The 25016-nt window shown below is 47.5% G+C and overlaps 1 protein-coding gene and 1 non-coding gene across 3 annotated transcripts in view; both read left to right on the top strand.

The window, feature by feature from the left end:
• Nucleotides 1-22515, top strand: part of CHD8 (chromodomain helicase DNA binding protein 8) — a 56857-nt gene extending 34342 nt beyond the window's left edge. The window contains exons 16-38 of one of the 2 annotated variants that reach the window (XM_063301522.1): nt 98-353; nt 707-920; nt 1373-1568; nt 2121-2288; nt 3049-3228; nt 4116-4226; nt 5359-5570; nt 8577-8776; nt 9182-9338; nt 9822-9911; nt 10408-10511; nt 11910-12024; nt 12305-12380; nt 13211-13265; nt 13404-13599; nt 13938-14146; nt 15594-16163; nt 17050-17198; nt 18238-18489; nt 19015-19122; nt 19284-19463; nt 20491-20613; nt 21244-22515. In XM_063301522.1, coding sequence (XP_063157592.1) covers nt 98-353; nt 707-920; nt 1373-1568; nt 2121-2288; nt 3049-3228; nt 4116-4226; nt 5359-5570; nt 8577-8776; nt 9182-9338; nt 9822-9911; nt 10408-10511; nt 11910-12024; nt 12305-12380; nt 13211-13265; nt 13404-13599; nt 13938-14146; nt 15594-16163; nt 17050-17198; nt 18238-18489; nt 19015-19122; nt 19284-19463; nt 20491-20613; nt 21244-21729 — 4407 coding nt within the window. In that variant the 3' untranslated portion in view covers nt 21730-22515. Of the gene's footprint in view, nt 1-97; nt 354-706; nt 921-1372; nt 1569-2120; nt 2289-3048; nt 3229-4115; nt 4227-5358; nt 5571-8576; nt 8777-9145; nt 9339-9821; nt 9912-10407; nt 10512-11909; nt 12025-12304; nt 12381-13210; nt 13266-13403; nt 13600-13937; nt 14147-15593; nt 16164-17049; nt 17199-18237; nt 18490-19014; nt 19123-19283; nt 19464-20490; nt 20614-21243 lie in introns of both variants that reach the window. The other variant, XM_063301521.1, reaches the window with a different exon arrangement.
• On the top strand, nt 12127-12235 carry LOC134498139 (small nucleolar RNA U6-53/MBII-28). Its single transcript, XR_010068005.1, has one exon. It is a non-coding gene; the product is annotated as a small nucleolar RNA U6-53/MBII-28 (small nucleolar RNA).
• Nucleotides 22516-25016: the final 2501 nt, after the last annotated feature.

Here is a 25016-nt window from a genome sequence, read left to right as displayed (position 1 = left end):
TCTAAGAAGACAAGGCTCCTGAGCAACTGGTTTGATCTTAGCTTGGTCCTCCTCAAGATGGCAAGGGCTGTAACCACTGCTCTCTCCTGCCATCCAGGTGCAGAAACTGCAGGCAATCTTGAAGCCCATGATGCTGCGGCGGCTGAAGGAGGATGTTGAGAAGAATTTGGCCCCCAAGCAGGAAACTATCATTGAGGTGGAGCTGACCAACATCCAGAAGAAGTATTACCGGGCCATCCTAGAGAAGAATTTCAACTTCCTCTCTAAGGGAGCGGGGCACAGCAACATGCCCAACCTTCTCAACACTATGATGGAGCTGCGCAAGTGTTGCAACCATCCCTACCTCATCAATGGTAAGTGTGAGCAAGTGGGAGGAAAGGCTCGAGAGAGAGGGCTTTTGGGGATATGGAGAATGGAAGATTGAGCTGCCTAGAATGGAGTTTTGGAAGGAAGGATCCAGGGGAAGTTGCTCCTTGCAAAATAAGCTCACCCGAATTATTAGCTTGGAGCTTAAAAACCTCTGGGGATCTTTTCATAGGCACAGAGAGTATGCTGCTTAGATTAGGGTCAGTAGAAACAGTGGGTGAGGGACACTGGTTGATCAAAATGCCATTTGCAATGGCTTGGTATGTTCTAATTTCCCAAGGTTGGTCCACTGAATCTTGGATAATTTCTTTATCTGGGATTTTTTTCTCCCCCAAACTAGGTGCAGAGGAGAAGATCTTGACTGAGTTTCGGGACTCCTGCCATCACCACGTGCCCCATGACTTTCCCCTGCAGGCCATGGTGCGTTCCTCTGGGAAATTGGTGCTGATTGATAAACTGCTTCCTAAACTGAAAGCCGGAGGACACAAGGTGCTGATCTTTTCCCAAATGGTCCGTTGCCTTGACATCCTAGAAGACTACCTCATCCAAAAGAGGTGAGAGCTTGTGCAGAGAGGACCCCCAAACCAAACTACTCCACAGCCCTATTTCATTGATGCATTCATTCCTTTCTAACATTCATGGCCTGCTTTTCACGATCAGCATAATCCTCCTAGCTAAAAACCTTAACGTTACATCCTCTACAACCCAGAATGTTATGGTATCTTTAAAATGGCAACTTCTTAAAAAGCTACCGAAATGTCGCAGCCGTGGAAGGATTTGGTGTGTTCACCTGGAGGTGGAAACACTTCAACAGATGAAGTCAGCGCTGTGCAATTTCTCGATCTGATCCACTGTCACAGTGTTAATTCAGAATTTGTCGTAGCCAGCTTTTTCCTTTTTTTTCACTCAAACTGGAGGCCAGTTTGTGCAGCGGAGAGGAATGGGTTCAGATGTTGACACAGGTGTCACAGCCCATTTTACAGAGTACTGTATGTTTCCTGTGCAGGTATCTCTATGAGCGTATTGACGGGCGGGTGCGTGGGAATCTGCGGCAGGCCGCCATCGACCGCTTTAGCAAGCCTGATTCGGATCGCTTTGTGTTCCTTCTCTGCACCCGGGCAGGAGGTCTGGGGATCAACCTCACAGCTGCTGATACCTGCATAATTTTCGACTCCGACTGGAATCCCCAAAACGATTTGCAGGTACTGCTGGGGTCTCTGGGGCTGACCGAGAATCAGACTCTGGTGGCCAGCAACGTGAGGCTTGAAACATCCGTTCTGTTAAGATTAGTGCATGATTTTAAGTGTCCTTTTTGTCCTGCCTACTTTATGGGACTGTGAGCATCAAAGAACAGTAGTGACATACATATCACCATGGTAGGGGTGGCAAGCAGAATATAAATGGGACCGACAGATCTCCTCCCCTATTCCTTGCATTCGTTCTCTTTCTGTCAGATTCCCAAAACAAATTGGGCGTGTGTCATGCCATTAAGAGATGCGTGTAGTAGTACTACCAGCGGTTTCCAGTTTGGGGCAGACTTCTTCCCAGTAGTAGGATGACATTGAGGGACTATTCTGTGCATCGGGGGCCTCCCGCTTACCTAAATGGTGGCCATGGCCTCTGCAATGATGCAGGGGGGTTGATAAAAAAAACCTCTTTCCCCACAAAGAATAAGAACCAGCCGTGGTCTCTCTCCTGGGCCAGAAGGATGCTTGTAGGCTTCATGCCTCCTTTTGCTCCCCTGCGTTCTCCAGGCACAAGCTCGTTGCCACCGCATCGGACAGAGTAAAGCAGTGAAAGTCTACCGCCTCATCACTCGGAATTCCTACGAGCGTGAGATGTTTGACAAAGCCAGCCTCAAGCTGGGGCTAGACAAGGCTGTCCTACAGTCCATGAGCGGCCGAGAAGGGAGCATCACTGGGGTGAGTCTGTGCAGCCGTGGGCGAGAGGGAGGCTGTGGAGAGGAAAGAAGATGGCCTTGATGGCAATAAGCCAGATCCCTTCCCAGAGCTACGGGGCAAGAAGCATGACTGAAGCCCAAAACAATCTGATGGGAGGAAGGAACTGCTCAGAGAGACACCTCCTTAGTTCACAGGAGTATTGGGGGGGTGGGGGGGAGCACAATCAGACTTGCAAGATTCTGTTCCTATAGCCAATATAATAAAATAGCTTTAACCTTCATATGCTCTTGGTATAGTATACATAGTGGGGCTGACAGAAGCAGGGATGAAAAAGCCCCAGAGCAGAAATTCAATCTCCGTGCACCAGGATGAATGCTTAAGGTGGAAGCTTCTCTTGCTTGACTTATGTGCTGAGCAAGGGAGCATCTGTCTTTCGCAGGGCGGCACCACTGTCAGATTAATGCAAGGGAACACGCATCAAAAATACAACTCCTCCGATTATGTGGCCAAGCCTTGGAGGATGGGGGGGAGTCTGTCTTGAAAAGCACAGATCACCTGGCGACATGGCTGGGCTCTTGCCATCAACACCACCATTACTATTTTTTTGTTTAGGAGCACAAATCTTACAATTGTGTGGTTTGGCTCCTGTTTATCTTACTGGTATTGCTTCAAAAGCATAGTCCTCTGATTGTGTAGCTGGGCTCTACTGTTTTGGTACTGACTCCGGTCTAACCAAAAGAGAAGAGACGATGATCTCTTCTCCCTCCCCCACCCCCATCAGATTCAGCAATTTTCAAAAAAAGAGATCGAGGACTTGCTACGCAAAGGGGCCTATGCTGCCATTATGGAAGAGGATGATGAAGGCTCTAAGTTCTGCGAAGAAGATATTGACCAGATTCTTCTTCGGCGCACCACCACCATCACTATTGAGAGTGAAGGAAAAGGGTCCACCTTTGCCAAGGTAGCCATATGCCGTATCTCGAATTCCTGTTTAAAAATAATCCGTTCTTCAAGAGTTCGTCCGTCCATCTCAGGGTTTCTCAACCTGGGTTCCGTGGCACCCTAGGGTTCTGCGAGAGGTCACTAGGGGTTCCCTGGGAGATCACAAGTTATTTAAAAAGGTTATTCCAAATTCTGGCAATTTCACATTGAAGGGGTAAGTTTCTTTATTTTTAGTTTAAGAACACAGTTAATGCATCTATACAGGCCTACACATGAAACAAATATAATAATTTTGTAACTTCTGGCCTATATTTGAGCCTGAATGCGCAGGGGTTCCCTGAGGCCTGAAAAATATTTCAAGGGTTCCTCCAAGGTCAGAAGGTTGAGAAAGGCTGGTTTATAGCATGTTGGGCACTAATAAGAGTGAGTTTAAGGAGGCTTTGCCAAAGGGTCTAGAGTCAAGGAAGCTGCACAATAGTATTAATCTGTACTTCCATGTGCCTAGACAGCCATGAGGTCCAGAAATCTACTTGTTTTTAAGACAAAGGCCAAGCAGATTTCACACTGGGGATATTACGTTCTTTGGAAAAGCAACTTGTATGGGTTCACACAATAGACTAAATCCGAGTTAATAAAACCTGATTGTTGAATTCACGTAACATGCTATGCGCAAGCAGATAAAGCCAAAGTCGGGCTTATCATAATGGTCTGGTTCACCAAACAAGTTAAGACAATGGCTGGGTTTCCCACAACACACTGAACCACAAACTGTCTAATCCCCGCTAGACTGGTGGGTTTTTGCAGATCTGACACAAGTGTGTGAGTGTGTGTGTGTGTGAAGTCTGCTTTACAGTTAGCATGATACCCAACCGTTCCTCCTCTGTTTTGCCTCTTCTCCTTTCCCAGGCAAGCTTTGTGGCCTCTGAAAACAGGACAGATATCGCTCTGGACGACCCCAACTTCTGGCAGAAATGGGCCAAGAAGGCAGACTTAGACCTGGATCTGCTGAATAGTAAGGTGTGTTGGATTGGGAAGAGGGATGCAATCAGCTTGTATGATTGGCTGGGCTAGTAATAGAAGAATCAGGAGGGGGTTGCATGAAGTTCAGTATTTCATGGCACAAAATCCTTTTTGTGTGGATTACAGATTATTTCCTCCACTCCAAAATTGAATCCTCCAAAACAGGCAGTGGTCCAGTTGTAACTCAGGGGTATTGCCCTTGCTTATCTGATCTGCAGAAGATATAACATTGGATGAGAGAGTTAATATCCTAAGAGACGCAAGTTAAATTCAGGATGACCTTGATTAGTTAGAGGAATGGGATGAAAATACAAGATCTTCGTATGTATGAAATTTCCCAAGTATGAAATTCAACAGAGGCAAATGCAGAGTTCTTCACTCAGGAAAGAGAAGCCAAACGTGCAGGTATAGGATGAAGTATAACTGGCTTTACAATGGCTCTTGTGAAAAAAAATCCAGAAAAGTGGTTGATTACAAATTAAATGTAAGCCAAGCCTGTCACATGGCTGCAGCAAAAGCAAATAGTTTCCATGCTGCATCAACAGAAGTTTTCAAATCATGGGAAGGAACATTTCTGCTTTGTTAGGCATGGTCAGACCTCATTCCTAGAACTGTATTAAATCTGGGCATTTATTTTAAGGAGGATCCAGGCAAACCAAAGCAGGTTTAGATAAGGAGCAATGGAAGTGATCAGGGGAAAAAGTCCTTTTGCAAGAGATTGAAGAAACTGGGAAGGTTCAGCTTCAAAAAGATTGAAGCTCAAGACACAATTGACTTCAAATACAGAACATGGGATAGTGGTTTTAAATTTTAGGAAAGCAGGTTCCAACCGAATGCTAGGGGAAAACACCCTTTTTAATAATAAGAGCAGGTCAATCATGGGATCAATTAGCAAGGGAGATGGTGGGCTCCCCTTCCCTGGACCAATGAGCAAGACGAAGCTGAACTAACATTGTTGGTTGCTTTAATATATATTCCTATGCTGAGCTGAACTTGGATTCCATGGCCTGAATGGTCACTTCCAAGTCTCAAGTTTCTATGACGAAGACAGGGGACAAGTGAGAATTATTCACGGAGGAATTGACACACGTTCAAAGATGTAGAGGGCTTTACTCTCCACTTCCTGCAGAACAACCTGGTGATCGACACGCCCCGGGTACGCAAGCAGACTCGCCACTTCAGTACCCTGAAGGACGATGACCTGGTTGAGTTCTCTGACTTGGAGAGTGATGATGATGACCGGCCACGCTCCCGGCGCCACGACCGGCACCACCATCCACTCCACCACTCGTATGGGCGCACCGACTGCTTCCAGGTGGAGAAACAACTGCTGGTCTATGGGTATGTGGCATGGAGGGAGGACTCACGAAGAGCAATGGGATGTGTGGAAAGAAGGGTTATCGAGTGGTAGGGGAGGGTGTGTGTGTGTGTGCACGCGTTAATCCAATTCCTTGTGGGGAGAGGGGAGTGTGTACCCTGGAAGCGTTCTGAGAGTTCCTCAAGGAGACAAAGTCAAGGTAGACAGTTTTCCTCAAAATACAGGTTGGCAGATGCCTTGACTCCCACTTGTTTTAACTGCAGAAACATTCCAAATTAAAACTGAGAATTAGTTTGATTGAGGCAAGAAACTGTAGCTTTTTCTAATTTGCCAAAAAAAGAGGGGGAGGGTAAATACAGTTCTGATTCAGAAGCAAATTCCTGGGCTACATGTGTGTGTGTATTTCTGTCCGCACCTCTGTCCTAATTTGCTTTGGATGTGGACTTGTGATCTTCTCTTCACTACCCTAAAAGCTTTTGTGTGCAGGAGACCTCAAGCTGAATACATACAGTTGTAATCAAAATTATTCCACCCCCATTGCAAATCAGGCTGATTGTCAAAATGTGCAGACTTTCAGCTGTTTGCCATGAACAAATCAAACAAAAGCGATTGAAATAGCTCAACACAACGAATGCTTCAAGTGGTGTCCCCAAAGTCAACTGGAAATGCAACGGATCATGACTTCTCCAGTCACAAAATTACTCAGCCCCCTGAATAGAATCCCGCACAACAGCACACATACAGTATGCAAAACGGGTGTTGTCTCAAGCACACCTGATGCAACTAATCAAGGGCTTCATTAGTGGCACCAGGTGTGCTTGAGCTGGAAGACATGAAATACCTGAACTGGCTGGGGGTTTGTTGAGTGTCACGTTGGACTGCATGTTAGAAATACAGTACGGCTAAGTCAAAAGAATGGTCCAAGAAGGTAAGGGAAGAGATCATTGCCCTTCACAAACAAGGAGCAGGATACAAAAAGATAGCGAGAGCACTGAATGTTCCTAGAGACACTGGGGGAAGCAGAGTTCGCAAGTTCGCAGTTAAAGGAACGGTGGTCACACTACCTGGACGGGGCAGGAAAAGGAGGCTGTCAGTGGCTGCAACCAGGTTTCTGAGAAGGCAGGTGGAGAGAAACCCTCGAGTGACTGCAGAAGACCTGCAGCAAGACTTGGTGGCCACAGGCACTGAGGTTTCAGTGAGCACAGCGAGGCGGGTACTAAACACAGAAGGTTGCCATGCCAGAACTCCAAGACGTACACCACTGCTGACCCAAAAGCACAAGAAAAGTCGGCTCCAATATGCTCAAAATCATCTAAATAAGCCACAGAAGTTTTGGGATTCTGTTCTGTGGAGCGATGAAACAAAACTGGAACTTTTGGGCCCGGTGTACGTCTGGAGGAAGAAGAATGAAGCATACGCTGAAAAGAACACTCTGCCTACACTTAAGCATGGTGGTGGCTCAGTGATGCGCTGGGGCTGCTCTGCATCCTCTGGCACTGGAAACCTGCAGCATGCGGACGGCAAGATGGATTCAGTGAAGTATCAGGAAATCCTAGGAGAAAACGTCATGCCGTCGGTAAGGAAGCTGAAGCTTGGGCGTCACTGGACCTTCCAACAGGACAATGATCCCAAGCATACCTCAAATTCCTCTAAGGCTTGAATGCAGAAGAAGTCCTAGAAGGGGCCATCACAGTCACCTGACTTGAACCCCATAGAAAATCTCTGGTGGGATTTGAAGGAGGCGGTTGCAGCACGCAAACCCAAGAATATTACTGAACTGGAGGCCCTTGCTCATGAGGAATGGGCTAAGATTCCTCAGGAACGCTGCCAGAAGCTGGTGTCCGGCTATGCATCTTGTTTGCAGCAGGTCTTAACAGCAAAAGGGTGCTCTAAGTACTGAAGATGCTTGCCATGAAGGGGTTGAATAATTCTGAGACTGGAGAAGTCATGATAAGTGTCATGAGCACTGATGGTGAGCAGGAGGGGGCCCCTATCCAGGAGGGAAAATGCATGCGTAGTTTAGAGGCTTCGAAATTTCCTTCAAAGAAACTCAAAGCAGACCCATCTTGAGGTTTGGGTTTATCTGTGTCGGTTTCCCACGCTTTCAGTTTGGCAGGATTTTCTATCTACTAGAGCATTCAGTAAACACTGGAGACTGTCATGAGTCTGAGTATTTGGGCTGGGCAATCATTACAGAGACCAACTCACTGTCTCAGCATGGTACTTTGCTCTAAGTTAGGACAATAAGTTGCATTTTCAGTTGACTTTGGGGACACCACTTGAAGCAGCAGTTCCCAACCTTTTTGGCACCAGGGACCGGTTTTGTGGAAGACAATTTTTCAATGGACTGGGGGGAGGGGGGATGGTTTCGGGACGATTCAAGCGCTTCCTCTTTTTCCTGACCTTTTATTCTTTTTTCTTCGTGCCGTTTGGAGATAGCAGCCAATGGGCTTGCTCTCTCTGACAGGAGGCGGAGCTCAGGCAGTAATGCGAGCGATGGGGATGACAATAGGAAGTACTGAGCTGCATGGACCAATGGGTTAACTTGTTATAAGGGGTTTCTGGAATCAGGAGACACACACAATGTCCACAGTCAAGGAGAGGAAGTTTCTTCAAAAGTCAGGGTTTAATCAGTCAGTTTAAAATGTCTGAACATGACAAAGCACCCAGAAGTGCCCTGAAGGAGAAATGACTGGTTCTCTGATGTGGGGACCTTGTAAATTTAATCAGCACAATTGCTAGGAGGCGAAATGCTTATCAAAAGGACTCTTTTTAAAATGTTGGTGCCACTTGAGACGTTCTAGCCAGGGCAAATGTGAATGGGGAAGAGCACTCCTTTAATGGCTCAAAGGGTTTCTCTCTATGTTTAACTGGACATAAATCCCCTTGAAGGTAGCATCTTCTTGCTCCCCAGAGAAGCAGGCATAGGGTTGTAGCCACGGTTGCTGAGAAAGAACATCTTGATTTCCGAGGTAGGGCCCTTCCCTTATTAGCCGTCCCAGCTCTGTCTCTGCTGGTTTGCCTGGCAGCTGGGGCCGCTGGAGGGAGATCCTCTCGCATGGACGTTTCAAGCGGCGGATGTCCGAGCGGGATGTGGAGACCATCTGCCGCGCTATCCTGGTCTATTGCTTGATGCATTATCGGGGCGATGAGAACATCAAAGGATTCATCTGGGATCTCATCAGCCCGGTGGAGAATGGCAAAGCCAAAGAGCTTCAGAACCACTCTGGTAAGTGGGGAGGAGGGGCTCCTTTTATACTCCCCCCCCCCCCATTGCTGTCCGTTGGGAACGATGCCCGCACCCTCGTGCCCATGCTGTTGTGATAGGGAGACTTTGAGCCAACCAGAGCTGCTGTTTGGCAGTGAGCTCTTTAGATTTTGGCCACCTAGTCCTTTGCAGGGGTTCAGAAAATTTACGGTGGTGGACGCTTGGGAAATGGGATAGTACTGATTCCCCTAGTGTCCCTTTGCTGTTGGTGGGCTCTCTACATGGTCCTTAAGTGGCTCCCTCTGTGTTGTGTCTGTGTGTATGAGCTTGAGCTACTCTGGAAGGCTGGGTGACCTAATCCCTATTGCACTGGTTCCATGTTGTACCTAGCCCCTGCTCTGAGCTCCCTTCCTGTTCCTCGGGTAGGCCTGTCCATCCCAGTTCCACGGGGCCGCAAGGGGAAGAAAGTCAAGTCCCAGACCACGTTTGATCTCCAGAAAGCAGAATGGATCCACAAGTACAACCCAGACACTCTCTTCCAAGACGAGGGCTACAAGAAACATCTCAAGCACCAGTGTAACAAGTAAGACCGGGAGGTGAAGGGAGGTCCAGCTCAGGGCCACTGTATAGCCAGCCCTGCCAACCCCCTAGATCCTAATCTTCTTCCATTCAGAAAAGATGGGAGCTCCGTTATGGTAGACAGGCAGTGCCAGATCCCAGCCTTGTTCTCCAAAATTCTAGTTTTGTCATTGTCTCAGTTTCTTGTTGGAGGGGCCCGCTGTGGTCCACTGAAAAAACAATTGCATGGATGTCGTGCCGTCCATATTGCCTTGTCTGTTATTCATGCCTTTCTGTCTAGAAAAGAGGAAGGAAAGGCAAGCTGTGGCACTTGATTCCTCCTTGCCACTTTGGCGTGGATGTGCCTCCATCTGTGGGAAAAAACCAGTTTTTGTTGCCCTTGTCACATATTTAGCAGCTGAAATAGCCAGAGCCTTGGAACACTGGTGGGTGCAGTTCGTCAAAAAATGCTCAGTCCTTCCAACAGAAAGGCATTATTTCCCCCCAGGGTGCTGCTCAGAGTCCGCATGCTTTATTACTTGCGTCAGGAGGTGATTGGGGACCAGGCTGAGAAGGTGTTGGCCGGTGCTGTTTCCAGGTAAAATTTCACCTTTACCAAGGTTGCCAAGGGTATTATTCAGTGTGCTGTGGGACGGGAGCTGGGTTGGGATGGGAAGCAATGATTGACCCAGTGGATTTCATGGTAGAAACCTTTTATTTTACCTGTTCGTTATTTGTGTCTTCGGTGTTTAAGGCTGCCCACCCACCAGGTGACTCTTCTTAGAGGAGAGACCCTGACATTTCCTTAGAAAGTTCTGGGATTGTTCATTTCCTTATTAAATATATTTACTTCTCAAAGTCAGTTATTTTGTTAGACGGATTTTGCCCTGGCAAAAGAGCAAATCTTACTCTTTCTCTCTTTTAAAGGAAGTGCTATGCTGCATATAGGTGCAATCCACTCTGAGGCCTATGAACAAGACTTTTACTGCAGAGTCAGAATTGTGGGAAGTTGTACTGGTTCCTGTTTAATATCTCACACTTCACCTGTCTTGTTTTGCCTTCCCTGCTTCTATTTCCCACTTCAATTCTTGCAGCGAAATCGACATCTGGTTTCCCCTCGTGGATCAGGCAGAAGTCCCCACGGCCTGGTGGGACACGGAAGCTGACAAGTCCTTGCTTCTTGGGGTCTTCAAACACGGTGAGTAATACCTCTGGACAGGTATGGCCTTTCGTTCCGCAGTGAGCAGCTGTAACCGTGAAATTGTACTTGGATGGAAATTAAGTATTTGGGTCAGCCTTTGTTCTGGGTCAAATAAATAAAAATAAAATGCAGTCAGGAGGCTGAGGTGATATGAGAAAATCCGTTCCTGGTAGAATTTGGTTATCTATCTATCTATCTATCTATCTATCTATCTATCTATCTATCTATCTATCTATCAAATTTAATTACCACCCATCTCCCCCAAGAGAGGGACTCTGGGTGGTATTAGGGTGGGCTTTAAAAACCAAGCCACCCTTTTTTATTTATTGGTATAAAAATAATAGAATTGGGAGTTCCAAAGAGGTCATTTGGTCTACCACTGCTCTGCTCGGTGTTGGATTAAATACCAGCACAGTATTAATAGCATCTCTACCCTCCCATTCTATAAAAGGAGATTATTTGCGGCGAAGTTTACAACCAATTAAAAATGCAATAAATTATCAGTGGAGAGAAGCAGTCGAACCTGAACTAAACTAAATCTAAGTTTAGTAGCGTAGAGGACTAAAAAAGCAGTGTGCCTGTCAAACATGCTAGAAAGAAGCTCTGCGTCTCCAAAACATGTACGGGCTGTAGAGAATGTGGAAGATAATCAGACATGCAAGAAGAACTTTGCACAAGCCAAGTGTTTTCTAAGAACTATCTTAAAACTATGGCCAAGAACAAAGTGAAGATTCCTGGGCAGGGAGCTCTAGAACCTAAAGGCCTGTGTGTTCTGAACGTCTCAGCAAGTGGCTGCATCTGGCCAACTTTAAGCTTGAAAATGCAGTTGAATCAGACCTAGTTAGTCTTGGATGGGAGACCCCTGAGGAATCCTAAGGCTAGAAAGCTGAAAGCCATCTGTGAAGAAGGAAATAGCAAAGCAAGAGAATTGCATAGTTGCACCCACGATGGCATCAAGAGTTGAGCCTCACCCAAAAGAGACTTGTCTTTAACATCAACAGGTGGTGTTTTTAATACATGGATGGGAGACCACCTGGGAGATCCTGAGATTTTGACTAGACTCCTTCTTGCAAGAAGACAGGGGCGTTGCACACCCTGCCTGTACTACTTCCAAAAAGAACTGTGTGGTTGTGTCCCCTAGAGGAGTTGAGGGTGTTTTGACCTTATATTCTAATCCAGTGCTTCTCAACCTTGCAACTTTAAGATGCGTGGTCTTCAACTCCCAAAATTCCCCAGCCAGCATGCTAGCTGGGGAATTCTGGGAGTTGAAGTCCACACATCTTAAAGTTGCAAAAGTTGAGAAACACTGTTCTAAACCTAACCTCTGCCTGAGGTTACATGGAGATACAAACAGTTTAGGCACTTTTCTGAAGTGATTTTTGGCCCTTCCTTCAGGCTATGAGAAGTACAACACCATGCGAGCCGACTCTGCGCTCTGCTTCCTGGAGAAAGCCGGCCGTCCTGATGACAAGGCCATAGCTGCTGAGCACCGTCCAGATGTGGGCGAGGGGTAAGAGGCTGCTGGTGTTGCACTAAGCCATTCCCAAGGATAGGGGGTGGGGAAGATGGGGGTGGTGATCCTGTACAGGAGGGTGGGAGGCATAGAAGAGCACACCCATGATGACTTGCCATGCTAATACCGAGGCACCGAGAGGGACAACTGGCCCTGAACTCGGGTGTCTGTGAGTTAAAGTTGCTTCTCACGGGAAGACCTGAGGTGTGTCTGTGAAGGGGCCAGAAGAAAGGGGATTTCCACAGCAATAACTCATTAGTTCTTCTGCCACTGGCAGGGTGGATTTTGACAAGGACTGTGAGGATCCAGAATACAAACCAGTTGGAGCCCCTGCCAAGGAACAGGATGACGAGGTGGGATCCTCAACCAATTGCAGAGTTAATACAGGCCATCACTGCTTCTGCCCCCAGTCTTAAAAGCCAGAAACAAGGATGCGTTAAACCCATTGGCTTTCAATCCTAATAGATGCTTGTTGTCATTACTTTTATTTATTTTTATTTATTTATTAAATTTTTACACCACCCAAATCCCAGTAACTCCTTTAGAAAGCAATCCTTTTCTCTACTATTTCCTGTACCTGCAATCTACCATGTCAAGGGTGGGCTTTGGTAAATGTGTTGGGAACCTGTGGTCCTTCAGCTATAGCTGAAATACCAACGTCCTTTGCCGGCACTACTGATGGGTATGCTGGGAAAGGTAGGTGAGCGATCTATGGCTAACCACAGATTGTCCCAGTCTGTTTTAGAAGCCTGTTAGAATATCCTTCAGGATGAATTAAACTACCTGCAGATATACCAAACAAGGGGAAAGTAGTTTGTGAGCTGCCTGTGGGCACTGGGCATCCCACTTGCACCTTGCAAGGCTGCTTCCCCCCCGCCCCCGTGCTTTTCGGGTGCTAGAGGGAAGTTTAAGGGCAAAAGAGGCTGTTCTATGTCTTGCAAACCAAAGCGAACTAATGGAAATTATACTTTCCCTTTGGGATGAGTTTATGGAGAAAAATGGGGGGAAAACAGGTTTGAAAACCTTATCTGTTTTCCCCCACCCCACCCATGTTTTCACCAGCCACTTCCTGTATGGCCCCCAGTAAAGCAAGCCTTTGGCTCCCAGGCCAAAATCCATCATCTCCAACAGTAATGGTCAGTTCTGGCAGCCCACCTTAATGGCACTAATCTCTCCATTCCAGGGTGAAGCACTAATGATGATGGATGAAGAAATATCGGTGGTGGATGGGGAGGACGGTAAATACTTACTGTTTGAAAGGGTTCGGTGAAGGAGGTGGTGGCAGCGTTGAGCTTCATAAGCATCTCATCCTTGGGGCCCCGTGGAGGCCGGGAGGATGCGAAAGTCACATGGCAACCCCTGCCATCTCTCTCTAGGCCAGCCGGGAAACCTCTTCTGGCCTCCGGCCTCTGCGCTCACAGCCCGTTTGCGGAGACTCATCACTGCCTTCCAGCGGAGCTACAAGCGTGAGCAGCTGAAGATGGAGGCCGCAGAACGGGGGGATCGGCGTCGCCGGCGTTGCGAGGCCGCCTTCAAGCTGAAGGAGATGGTGCGTCGAGAGAAGCAGCAGAGGTAATCTTTGGGGCCTGCTTTGTATGCTCCTCTTTTCCCCTCTCTTGGGAGAAGCTGGTTACCAAGTGGTACTAGAACCTGAGACTGACTTTGTCCCCCTTTGATCATGAAGTCGCTGGGCAACTTGAGTCAGTTGCTTTGTCTCAGTCCAAGCTAGCTGCATAATTGTAGAGAGAAAAGGTGAAAAGAAGGGAGGAACCTTCCTTCCCCATTTTTGTCTGCTGGGGCATTGCAGCAAAAAGGCAGAATATTAATGCAGTTGATCAGCAGCAGGCAAGACCACATTGCCAGTTGGTTCAGTGTGCAGCAAGAGATGAAATGATGCTTTGTATCCAAAGGTGGACACGTCGCGAGCAGTCAGACTTCTATCGCGTGGTTTCCACGTTTGGAGTGGAATATGATCCAGATACGATGCGTTTCCACTGGAGTCGGTTTCGGACTCTTGCCCGCCTGGACAAGAAGACCGATGAGAGCCTAGCCAAGTATTTCCATGGTTTTGTGGCCATGTGTCGACAGGTGTGCCGCCTTCCTCCTGCTGCAAGTGATGGTTAGTAACGGGGTCTGGATGGGTAGGAAATCTCTAGGCTGCTTTAGCACTGGATTAGGGTTAGCGACTTGTGATCTGTTATCTCCAAGTCTTCTCTCACTGTAATTGCTGAAAATTGGCAATTTTTCTTTTGTGGCAGGGAAGCAAATGGAGACAGTAGTGCACGGGATAAAGGAGTCTGAGAATAGGTTTAAAAAGCAACGGCTGGAAGGGATGGTAAAGAAATAACGCATTTCCTGATCTCTGTTCCTACCTTTCTTCTGCAGCAACTGCTGAGTTGAGGTTCAGGGCCTTCAAGAGGCTGCTCAGACCTAGGATCCAACCCACAAATTGTGAAAGGGATAGGCAGTCCCAGTTGGGTGCAACAAATTTTGGGAGTGCCAGGCATTTTTTCAAGAAGTGAAGACTTTTTTGAATTGAGCTTGACTCCACTAATTAGATGGACATGCCCATATTGTTTTATTGTAAACACTAGGAATTTCTTTCTGGGTTTTTTTTTTTTTTTTTTGCAATCAGCCAAGGTTGGCCAAGTTCAGCCAAGTACCATTCACTTAGGCAGGAATCTTTTATATTCCTTTTATTTATTAAGGCTGTGAGTACTTTGAAAATAACTTGAAAAAAGAGGTTCAGATCCGACATGAACATGAGCCCAGCACCTTTCTGCTATTCATTAAAATACCTGTCTTTTCTCCAGCTTCTGCACGAGCCTGAGAAACAATACAACTGCTTGAAGGAGACCACTCATTAAAGTTAATGCAACTCTAAAAGCAGCTGCAACTTTTTTTTTTACATTAAGGTTGAAGCTTGAAAAAAGAGGGGTTGCTTTAATGAGTAGGAGAGAGAGAGAACATTCTTGTGAGTTCCCAAGTACGTCTTCCAAATTGTTTTAGGAGGCTGGGGAAGGAACAGAGAAGAACACAGACATGAACAATCAAGAGAGAGCAAAGTCAATTGACAGCTTATCTTATAAAGGGCAACTAAAGGCCAAGTAAAGAAACTTTTCAAAGCATGCATAGAGACTATAAGTGAGGCTGGGAAACTCTTCTTTGATTCCAAGATTCGATATTTATGCTACACTTGCATTAAGTTGTTCCCAATGTTTTTACATCTAACTTAAAAAAAAAAGTGTTGAAATTTTAGACTTTTGAATTTTTTGACATTAAACTGTCCAGTGGCATTGTTTGGAAGGACTCTGTGAGCCTTGTCCAGGGTCCTTGGAGGTTGGTGGGACTGAATGTTGCTTCGGGGTTTGTAACTCTGATCCAACTGGGGATGCGAGCATAGAGGATCCTGGTGATAAATCTCTGCAGCAAAGTGAAGGGTGCTAAAAGTAGGCCATAAGGGCCTCAGGCAGCAGGGGATGGAAGGGAAGCAACTTAACTGGGAAAAATGCAAGAGAGAAACAGAACGGTTCCAGACTCACCTGGTTTTCCGTTCTCCTCCGTAGAGTCTCCGGACCCCACACTGTTCATCGAACCCATCACAGAAGAGCGGGCCTCCCGGACCCTGTACCGCATTGATCTCCTGCGGCGTCTGCGGGAACAAGTGCTGTGCCATCCCCTCTTGGAGGAGCGCCTTGCCCTGTGCCAGCCTCCTGGCCCTGAGATGCCACCTTGGTGGCAGTGTGGGCGCCATGATGGAGAGCTGCTGCGGGGAGTGGCCCGCCACGGCCTTAGCCAGACTGACACCACCATCATGCAGGACCCAGACTTTTCTTTCTTGGCGGCTCGGCTCAGCCACCTGCACAGTCGGGCAGGGGGCACAGGGACACCCCCTCTTCCGCCCCCAGGGCCACCCCAGCCTGCAGGGCTACCCCTTCCAGGTGTCAGCACGGCAGCTGCTCCGTCTCCTCTGCTCCTTGGTCCACCTTTGAATGAGCTACCTGCTCCGCAACAGCCCCTTGCCTTGCCTCCAAAACCTGAATCGGCCGAGGACTCTGACTCGGAACTCGACCTCAGCAAGATTTCTGCTTCATCCTCTTGCTCGTCCTCCTCAGGCTGCTCCGATGACAGTGAGGGTGAGCTGTTCTTCAGGACGCTTCATTGCACGTTCCTTCTTTCCCTCCCATCTCTTGAGAAGAAAATGGCCAATGGCTTGCTTAAAAATCAAGAGGGGATTGGCCCTAGAAGACGGCCTTTCTACTAAAAATGAGAAATGCCTGTTAGTGGAAAGGGTTTTTTTAACTTGCCTTTTTATCAGATGCAATGGATCTTAAAATTGAATTTTGCACCCCTCTTCTAGGGAATTCAGGGCAGCCTTCTCCTTTCCCCAGTTCATAACAATCCAATAAGTTAGTTTAAACACAGGTGAGATTGTCCTGAATGAGACATAATGATTCAAACCCCAATTTATTTGTAGTTAAAACATCCTGGTTTATTTTGCTCTGTGGGCTGTCTTACCAAAGTATAGTAATGGCCGAATCAGTGTGTCTGTAGCCTGCTTCATTTGTATATTTATTTGATTATAAATCTCCTATAACTTGTGTACAATCTGCAATTCTCTAAAAACCAGGCATTTTTACTTACATTTGTACCTAAAACATGCTTTTAGGAAGTACAGCATTCCATATTAGGTACCCTTTGCCACTAAACTTGATTAAAGGCGTTTTCTGTCCCTTATTTCTCCGGTCACAGAACCTCCAAACAGCATGCTAGGAGATTTTCAGCTGGCCTTCCTGCCAAGCACTGAATCAGTCCCAGCCTGGCTTTGGGAAAGAGGTGTACATGGACTTGCTTAGAACTCCTCCCACCAAAAAAAAAAAACAACCGATTGGCATTTTTAGTCCTGGCATCATGCTATGCAACCAACCCACCACATGTCTTCCTCTCCTGGGTTCTCTTCTGGAGTAGCTCAGTGTTCTCTTTCCACCCCCATCCCTTCCTACCCTCTCGTTTTTCTGCCAGGTGAAGAAGCTTCTTGTGGCGGGAAGCTCTTCGAGGAGGAGGAGTCCTCTCTGCTCTCCCTGCCCACCTCCCATGAGGGGAACTCCCCGCAGCCTAGTGCCTCGGATCTGCTGCTGCAGGAGCGCCAAAGGGCCCACGAGTGGCCAAAGGTAACGGCCTAGATAGAAATAGGGCTGCTGGAGTCACATCTTGCGCCAAGAGCATCTTCTTTCATTTCCGACCCTGAGCGGAGTTTGCTGTTACTGTTCTCACGCTCCTATTCAGAGCAGCTGCCTTCTTTTTCAGATAACTGTGAGTCTGGGGAAAAGATGCAGGTATTTTAAGAGAAACCTTAATTTGAATGAGTGGATCCCTTTAAAGCAGTAGCATCTCTTTCCAGATTCAAGCAGAAGCCTGGAAAAAAAAAAGACATGGCTGTTTTAATGAATGTCAAAGCAGGGTTGTGTTCACAGGTTTGAAGTACTTCTGAGTAATTTTTCAGAATGCTCATAGCTTTACAATTGATATCCTTTACGCTAATAAGTTAAACAATAAAACTGGTGGCAATACTCTTATTTGATTCTCACCTGCCTTGGAGATATTTTATATTTGAAAGATAGCTTATAAAGTGATCGCATTAGAAAATAACAGTGCGTCAGCTAAAGGGTGAGAAATAAAGAAATCCACAACAGAGATCACAGGTTTTCGCATCCTTTGGAACCTCCATTCCTAGCAATCGTTGCTGTTCTCGAACTGATTTTCCTTGTTTATGAAAGTCGGGGATGAGCAACATTTTTCAGCTCTGGGTGTTCTATGATCTCACATAATAGCCAGAACATCAAATTATTGTACGTTTCTTTAACTGACATTTTTTTATGGGTTACTCCTAATGTTTTGTGAGGTCTTTCAACGGCGAAAAATCTTGGGGGATTTCAACTGAGGTCTCATCAGATATTCCCAATCTCAGAAGAGTTTGCTAATTTTCTTTTTAATTGGTGAGGGGGGAACCCTTGCCCAGCAGGCGGGTACAGCGTTCCCAGACCAAAGGTAGCCTTTCTGACAGAAAAAAGCATTAAGAGGTAGAAAGAAGTTGAGATGTCTTGGAGATACCCAGTTCCAAAATGGGAAAATGTGGATTCAGTTTGAAGGCGTCTTGCAGGTTATGGGGTCTTTTGCCCAGACTAGTATCTCTTTCTCTTGGTTCTGCAGGACCGTGTACTCATCAACCGCATCGACTTGGTGTGCCAGGCTGTGCTGTCTGGAAAGTGGCCCTCCCCACAGCAGGGCCAAGTGGTGCCCTGTGCTGGCCAGGGAGAAGGCCTGCCCCACTTGCATGGAGAATACACCACCTCTCCCATCCCTCACATCTGCCCTCTGGCATCACAGGAGGAAGGCACAACTTCTTTCACCCGCCTCCGACACAGTGGCCAGGAGAAGGAGTTTACTGTGCAGATCAAAGATGTGAGTTGGACGGGTGTGGGTGTGGAAGAACAGTATCAGTCCCCCACCGCCAGGACTGAGTCCCTGTGCAAAGTGAATGGCTGTATCGTGGGGAATTTGTAAATCAGTGGAGCTCTGCAGCCCCTGAGATTTAGCTGCCAAACAGAGCAGCAAAATGGCCAAATTTCCATGGACAATTTTGAAGAGCAGCCTCTTGTTCCCATTCCCGCCCTTAACCCCTTCCCCAGTTCCTCACAGCCTGTATCACCATTTTGCAGGCCAGTTTCAGCTCATTTGGTGGGAAGGGACTAAAGATGGAAATAGAATCTGCTAAGGTCCTTAGTTGCCCCCCGCTCCCTCCGATCCTGTCTAGAAGCTTAGATCACCCTGAAAATAACAGATTTTTGTGCCACCCACTTGAGTTCTTTCTTCCTGAATTCCAACAACCCAATCCCAGGGAGCTTTTAAAGCTGTTTGGGGAGTGGGGTGGGGCTGCGGGGTCCTGAGCTTGCCACCCTCACCCTAACTCTCCATGCATTTTCCTAGGAAGAAGGAATCAAACTGACTTTCCAAAAGCACAAGCTGGTCCCAAATGGCACTGTTCGGGATCGGCCTGCTCTCGCCCAGAAGAAAAGTAGCAAGAAGATGGTAGAGGTAAGCAATTGTTAGCTGCCCAGAGACAGTATTGGAGATGGGTGGCCATATAAATCCAATCTATCAATCAATCAATGGTAGGGAGCAAGCTGCAAGGAGAGGTGGGAGAGCCATGTCAGAGACCCTTATTTTCAGCTTCTTTCTTTCCTTTGGAATTTCAGCTGGAGCTGCAGTGTCTGGAAGCGCTGAGAGGCCCTGATATTGACCTGGAGGCTCATATCCCAGTGGTGAACAAGACTGATGGGACACTGCTGGTGGGTGATGCGGCTCCCCGCCGGGCTGACCTTGAAGTGTGGCTGCAGGCCCACCCCGAGTATGCTGTAGATCCTCGCTTCCTGGCTGTAAGCATGTGTTCACCGACACGTCTTTCCTTCCCATTCGCAGACGGGTGCTGGTCCTCTGCCCTTCCCTTTTTGAACCTGTCCTTTCCACCAACGAACATCACTTCTCCCTCTGCTCTCTGACTCAGGATGTTCTAACCTGCTAAGATACCAACTATCCTTACATCCTGCCCTTCCTCTAAGGAGTTGTCCTGCTATTTTATCTTCCCAGCGGCTCTTAGGGCCACCAAGCTGAAATAGTTGAAATTAGACTTGGGGTCATCAAGTCGAATGCTCTGATCTACCCTAAGCCAAATCTTTCAAGGGGCCACAGGTTGCCTCTCTAACCACTTCACTTCTGAGTGAGACCGTAGAAGCTTGCTGTTAATTGCAACTGCTGGTCCTAGTCCCAAGAACCGAACATTCTGGCTGAGAGTATCACCCACACCATCTCCAGGAGATGATTAAAACCCTCTTGAGAGTATGAATTCAACAGAAAGGATTCCCATCCTCCTTTGCTCTCCTCTCCCCTTATTTTCTCCTGTCTGGGGGTGTTGTACTCTCTCTCTCCCTTTCACACCACTCTGCTGAAACCCAGTAGCTTCCAAAAGTCAGCAGCTCTAGATGAGCGTGTACACACAGATTCCGAGACCAAGGCTCGTGGTCCTTTACCCTCCTTCGGTCTAATAGAGCTGAGAAGAAGTAGAGTGCCTGATGCAGTTAACTCGGGGTGGAGACCAATTGCTTCAGGGAGAAGGGGGTGTAGTGTAGCCAAAGGACAGATGGAAGGAGAAGCAGTGAATGGCGGCAGTAAGGAGGTAATATGAAAGAGCACAGAGAAGGTATGAGTCACGAGGTCGCAGTATTAATAGTTTTTGGAATTTACCCGGTTTATACTTTTGGCCCTCTGGGAAGCGTAGCCGCCTTCCTGCTGCTAGAGTTGACACAAAAGAGGTGGAAGGCTTTTGGAAGAGAGGGTGACTATAAAACGCATGCAATGCACGCCAAGCAGCATCTAACTCTTGCCTGTTTCCCCCCTTCCCTTCAGTACATGGAGGAGCGCCGGAAGCACAGATGGCCCCGGTTCCCGAAACCTGTTCCGATAGAGCCGAGCTGTCTGGTGGGGCTGGAGAGGATGCAGGTAGCTGGCATTTCTGCCAATGGCAAAAAGGTGATTAACTAGGAGATGCTACAACCTTCCTGACACTTCAGTACAGAAGGTCACTGGTGCTTTCAGTTTTTCAGTGGTTTATAAAAATGCTGTGAGGACATTGTTTTAGTTTTCATACCCACGCCCAGAGGGGGTTATGAGGCGGGGGGCAGAAAATAGCAGTGGATAAATCCCCGTTCCCACCTCTCTCTGTGGTGGCACCAACACAGTGCTGCCACTATTAAAGCCAGTTGGGACTAGTGGTCAAGGCTCCAGGCTAGAAACCAGGAGACTATGAGTTCTAGTCCTGTCTTAGGCCTGACAGCTGGCTGGGTGACCTTGGGCCAGTCCTTCTCTCTCAGCCCAACCCACCTCACAGGGTTGTTGTTGTGGGGAAAATAGGAGGAGGAAGGAGCATTAAGTATGTTCCCTGCCTTGAGTTATTTATAAAAAATAATAAAGGCAGGATACAAAATAAATCTTTTAAAAAAATCCTTTTTTCAAAAAAAGAGACTGGTTACTCCCAGTTGACTGGGTCACTGGAGATCACGTGCTGCGAGTGCACAGGGCGAGCCCATTATTTGGGGGAGCAAACAACCAGGTCAGCCACAGGGTGCCAACTTGGCCTAATTATTCTCTGCTTCTCTTCAGGGTTTTCTTCCAGATCCAACAATGAATCGCCTCCTTCCAGGTCCAGTGGGGGCTGAGAATGCACAGAAGCGAGGTCGCCAGACCCCAATTGAGTTTTCCAACATGATGGCTCTGATGGGAGCTGGCCGGGTCCAGTTAGGAGCCACGGGACCCCTCTCTCTGCATCACGCCCACTTCCAAGCCACCCCAGCCCATGGCTCTGCCTTGCAATACATGCCGTTCCCTGCTGCAGCCGCTGCTGCCACTGCCGCCACATCCTCTGGCACCCTTCTCCACCCGGGACTGGGCCATGCTGGCTATGCCACCACGCCCTTGCATCTGGGACACCCACAGCCTGTGGACGAGGATGAGGAGGAGGATGAGATGGATGACTTGTCTCAGGGCTACGCCAGCTCGGAACGGGACTTTTCCTTGCTCGACGACGACCCAATGATGCCCGCCAACTCTGACTCCAGCGACGAAGGGGATGAGGAGGGGGACGACTGAACTTTGGTCCCAAGGACAGATGGACGGATTCAAACAGGGCCAGCCCCCGGGGGCTAGCCGTCCCCATGACGTTGAATTTGAAAGGCCAGAGACTGGGTGCTCGGTCGGGCCCGTGGCAGTCGGGCTCCCTTCGTCCCACGTTGGTTGTTGGGAGGACAAAGCAGGGCCCTTCAAACCCAGCCAGGGTTGGATGGAAAACTACTTGCCTCAAAGGGTGCTCATGTGCGGCTTATTTTTTAAAAAGGAAAAAAAAAAGTGAAACAGTGGCTGTTGGTCAGGTGGGCAGATCCTGCCTCTCCTCCTGCGGCACTTCGCATCATCTGAGAACTGTCTCTGTGGCTGCAGTCGTGAGGCAGCCAAACCACCCAGCCCTCCTCCTCCTCCTCCTCCTCCTCCTCCTCCCCATCGAGCTAAGATGATCCGGATATAGGTAGCAACTCCTTTTCTTTTCTTTGGCTCTCCCCACAGCCTGCTCCATTCGCCGCCTCCCCCTCCCCCCTGGTTCACGTGCTGTAATATAAGTGCAAAAGGAGGGTGGGGAGGACACCTTTCCTTTCCCTCCATACCCCTATCTCCGTGTGGGTGGGGTTTATATTTATAAATATGTAATATGTCTTGTGTAATATGGCCGAGGCTGTGGGAAAGAAATTGTGAGGGAGTTAAGTCAGAGGGCGGGTTTTTGGGGTGGCAGGGTGCTGAGGGAGAAGAGAAGATAGAGCTTCCTGTAGCTGGATTCTCCTTTTTTTCTTTTGTTTTTTTTTAATAAAAGGAACAAAATGCACAAAACTTGACCCCCCCCCCTCCCATCCTGTTCCTTTGTGGCACTGTATTAGTGGCATAAACAAAAAATAATCTCGAGATTTAGAGATCTGTCTCTCTTCGGTGGGTTTTTTTTAAAAGGCATCTCCACCCTGAGTTGGAAAGCTTTTGTGAAATAATTGGCCATTTCCACAAAAGGAATTTTAGAGGGACAGATCTGTCTCTGTCTCTCTAGATATTTAAGGGTGGCAATGAGAGGAGGAAGACAAATGGGCAGTTTGGCATCGCCATGTCAGTTGGTGTTCAGTCAACCGCAGTAGACAGCACCAACAATAAGCCCTCTTTCAACCTGACAGACATCCAGAGGGATCTAAGCTTGGGTCGATAATTACATGGCAGTTCTTTTCATTCAGGTGTCCTCCTCTCCTGCCTTCCTCTCTCTTGAGTGACTCTGGTTATTATAAGGTCCGGAGAGACACTGGCAATGAGCATTTCTGGTCAGAAACCAAAGATGATTAACATTTGTTTGTTAGGAATCCATTTTTAACCCTATACACTTCCCAGAATCATCATGGAGTTAATTATTAAACAGCCTTAGAGCTTTGATAAATAAATAAACTACTGTATAGAACGACGTTTCTCACCTTGGTGCCTTCTGGAAGTGTCACTCCAATTCCCATCTTTAACTACAAGGTTGGATGGTGTTTGTAGTCCAATACCTCTGGTGTATGCCACCTTGGGAAAGCTTGGGTTTGGAGTAGATATTTGGAGCTGGTAACTTCCCTGGGAAGTAGCTTCTGTGTTCAGAAAATGGGTGACCAACCTTAGCTGCACTCTCCCCATCTGGAAATGACCTACTTCCTTCACTGAAACCACAATCCTCTAAACATTTAGCTGGGAGTAAGATCTGCCGCCTTCGGCATGATTTACTTCTAAGTAAATAAGCACAAGATGTGCTGCAGCACCTGCTTCTCGCTTCTGTGTTAATAACTGGCTTATCAATGGCTGTATTCGCCCAACCACTTACTCCTGGTCCAGGCTACTACATATGGGCTGCAAAATTCCAGATAACCACCAAACTCATTTTGGCTCTCAAAAGTTGGTGTTGGCTTCTTACAAAGGAAGCTTTGAAGGCAGGTCTTAAGTTTTTGGTTTTGGTGGGGGTTTTTTAAAAGGCATCTCCACCCTGAGTTGGAAAGCTTTTGTGAAATAATTGGCCATTTCCACAAAAGGAATTTTAGATGCAATTTAAGTGGTGGTGTGACCCAATTCTTAGCAAATACAATTTTGTCCTCTGGAACTGTAGTTTGCTGGGAGAACCATTTTTCTTCTTTCTTCCCCTTATTAACTGGGTTGTAATTACGCGCTGGTGTAACTTTTCAACAGACTCAAACATACAGGCAGTCCTCGCTTACCGACCACTCATTCAATAACCGTTTGAAGTTATGACAGTGCTGAAAGGAGACTTACGACCTTGACGTTGCGTCCCCACGGTCACATCGCAATTTGGGTGCTTGGCAACTGGCACACGTTTACAGTGGCCGCAGCATCTCGCAGTCACGTGATCGCCATTTGTGACCTTCACAGCCGGCATCCAACAAGCAAAGTCAGTGAGGAACCCAGAACTGATATTGTAAGTCGAGTGTGGTCATGTGATGTTTCACTTTACGACCTTAGCAACAGAGTTGCCAGTCCCAATTGCAGTCAGTGAGGACTACCTGTACTTAAGAAATTTAGGATACAAATATGAAATACTTCAAACTTTTTCCCGTTTCGGTCATTGTGAAACAATCATCTTTAGCTATTCTGGCTGGCTAGATTAGGAGGGTATGCCTCTTGGAACAAAATGGTAACGCAGCCAGTTTTTTGTTACATTTTGTTAACTTCCTACTTCATCTCCTGTAATTTCCCCCTTTCTTGCCCTAGATTTTTCCTTTTTTTCCTTTTTTCCTCTTTTTACATGAGGTGGAGCACATCTCTCTGTCCAATTTCCCATGGCCTGTTTAGTTTTCAAAAAACTCCCTTCAGTTGGCCTCTTGGGCTACATGATATTCTGAAACAGCCAGCCATAGGATTGAGGTATTTTATCAAAACTTGAGATGACAGAGGAAAGGCCTTGCGGTTTTTTGGCTTGTTGAACATGTTGGAGGTTGGTCTAAGTCTGTTGTCATAGCTGCAGCTTATGGGGTAGACCACAGCTGCTGGGCCTGCGCAGCACGCTAAACCTAAACATCAGTTACAGTGACTGTAATTTTATGTGTTTTTCCTCCCAGAGCCCAGGGAGGGAATAAGCAGTTTCTCCTCTTCCCCGCAAATCCTGCGTGGGAGGCCGGCTTGAGAGTCCTCCTAGCAACTGCTCCATTGTGGCAATCATTTTGTGTTCCTTGTAAAGTCCTCCCCTTTCTTTCAAGTGCTGCGGCGATGCAAACTGCTCCCGTGAAACTTCGTCGCAGTCCTTAAGGAGCCGCCGCGGGAACAGGCAAGGACGATTTGACTGGACCCTCGTCCAAAGGGGAACGTTTTGGGGT

This window comes from Candoia aspera, chromosome 4, assembly GCF_035149785.1.
Source record: "Candoia aspera isolate rCanAsp1 chromosome 4, rCanAsp1.hap2, whole genome shotgun sequence".
NCBI lineage: Eukaryota > Metazoa > Chordata > Lepidosauria > Squamata > Boidae > Candoia > Candoia aspera.
This window is presented reverse-complemented; position numbering and strand designations above follow the sequence as displayed.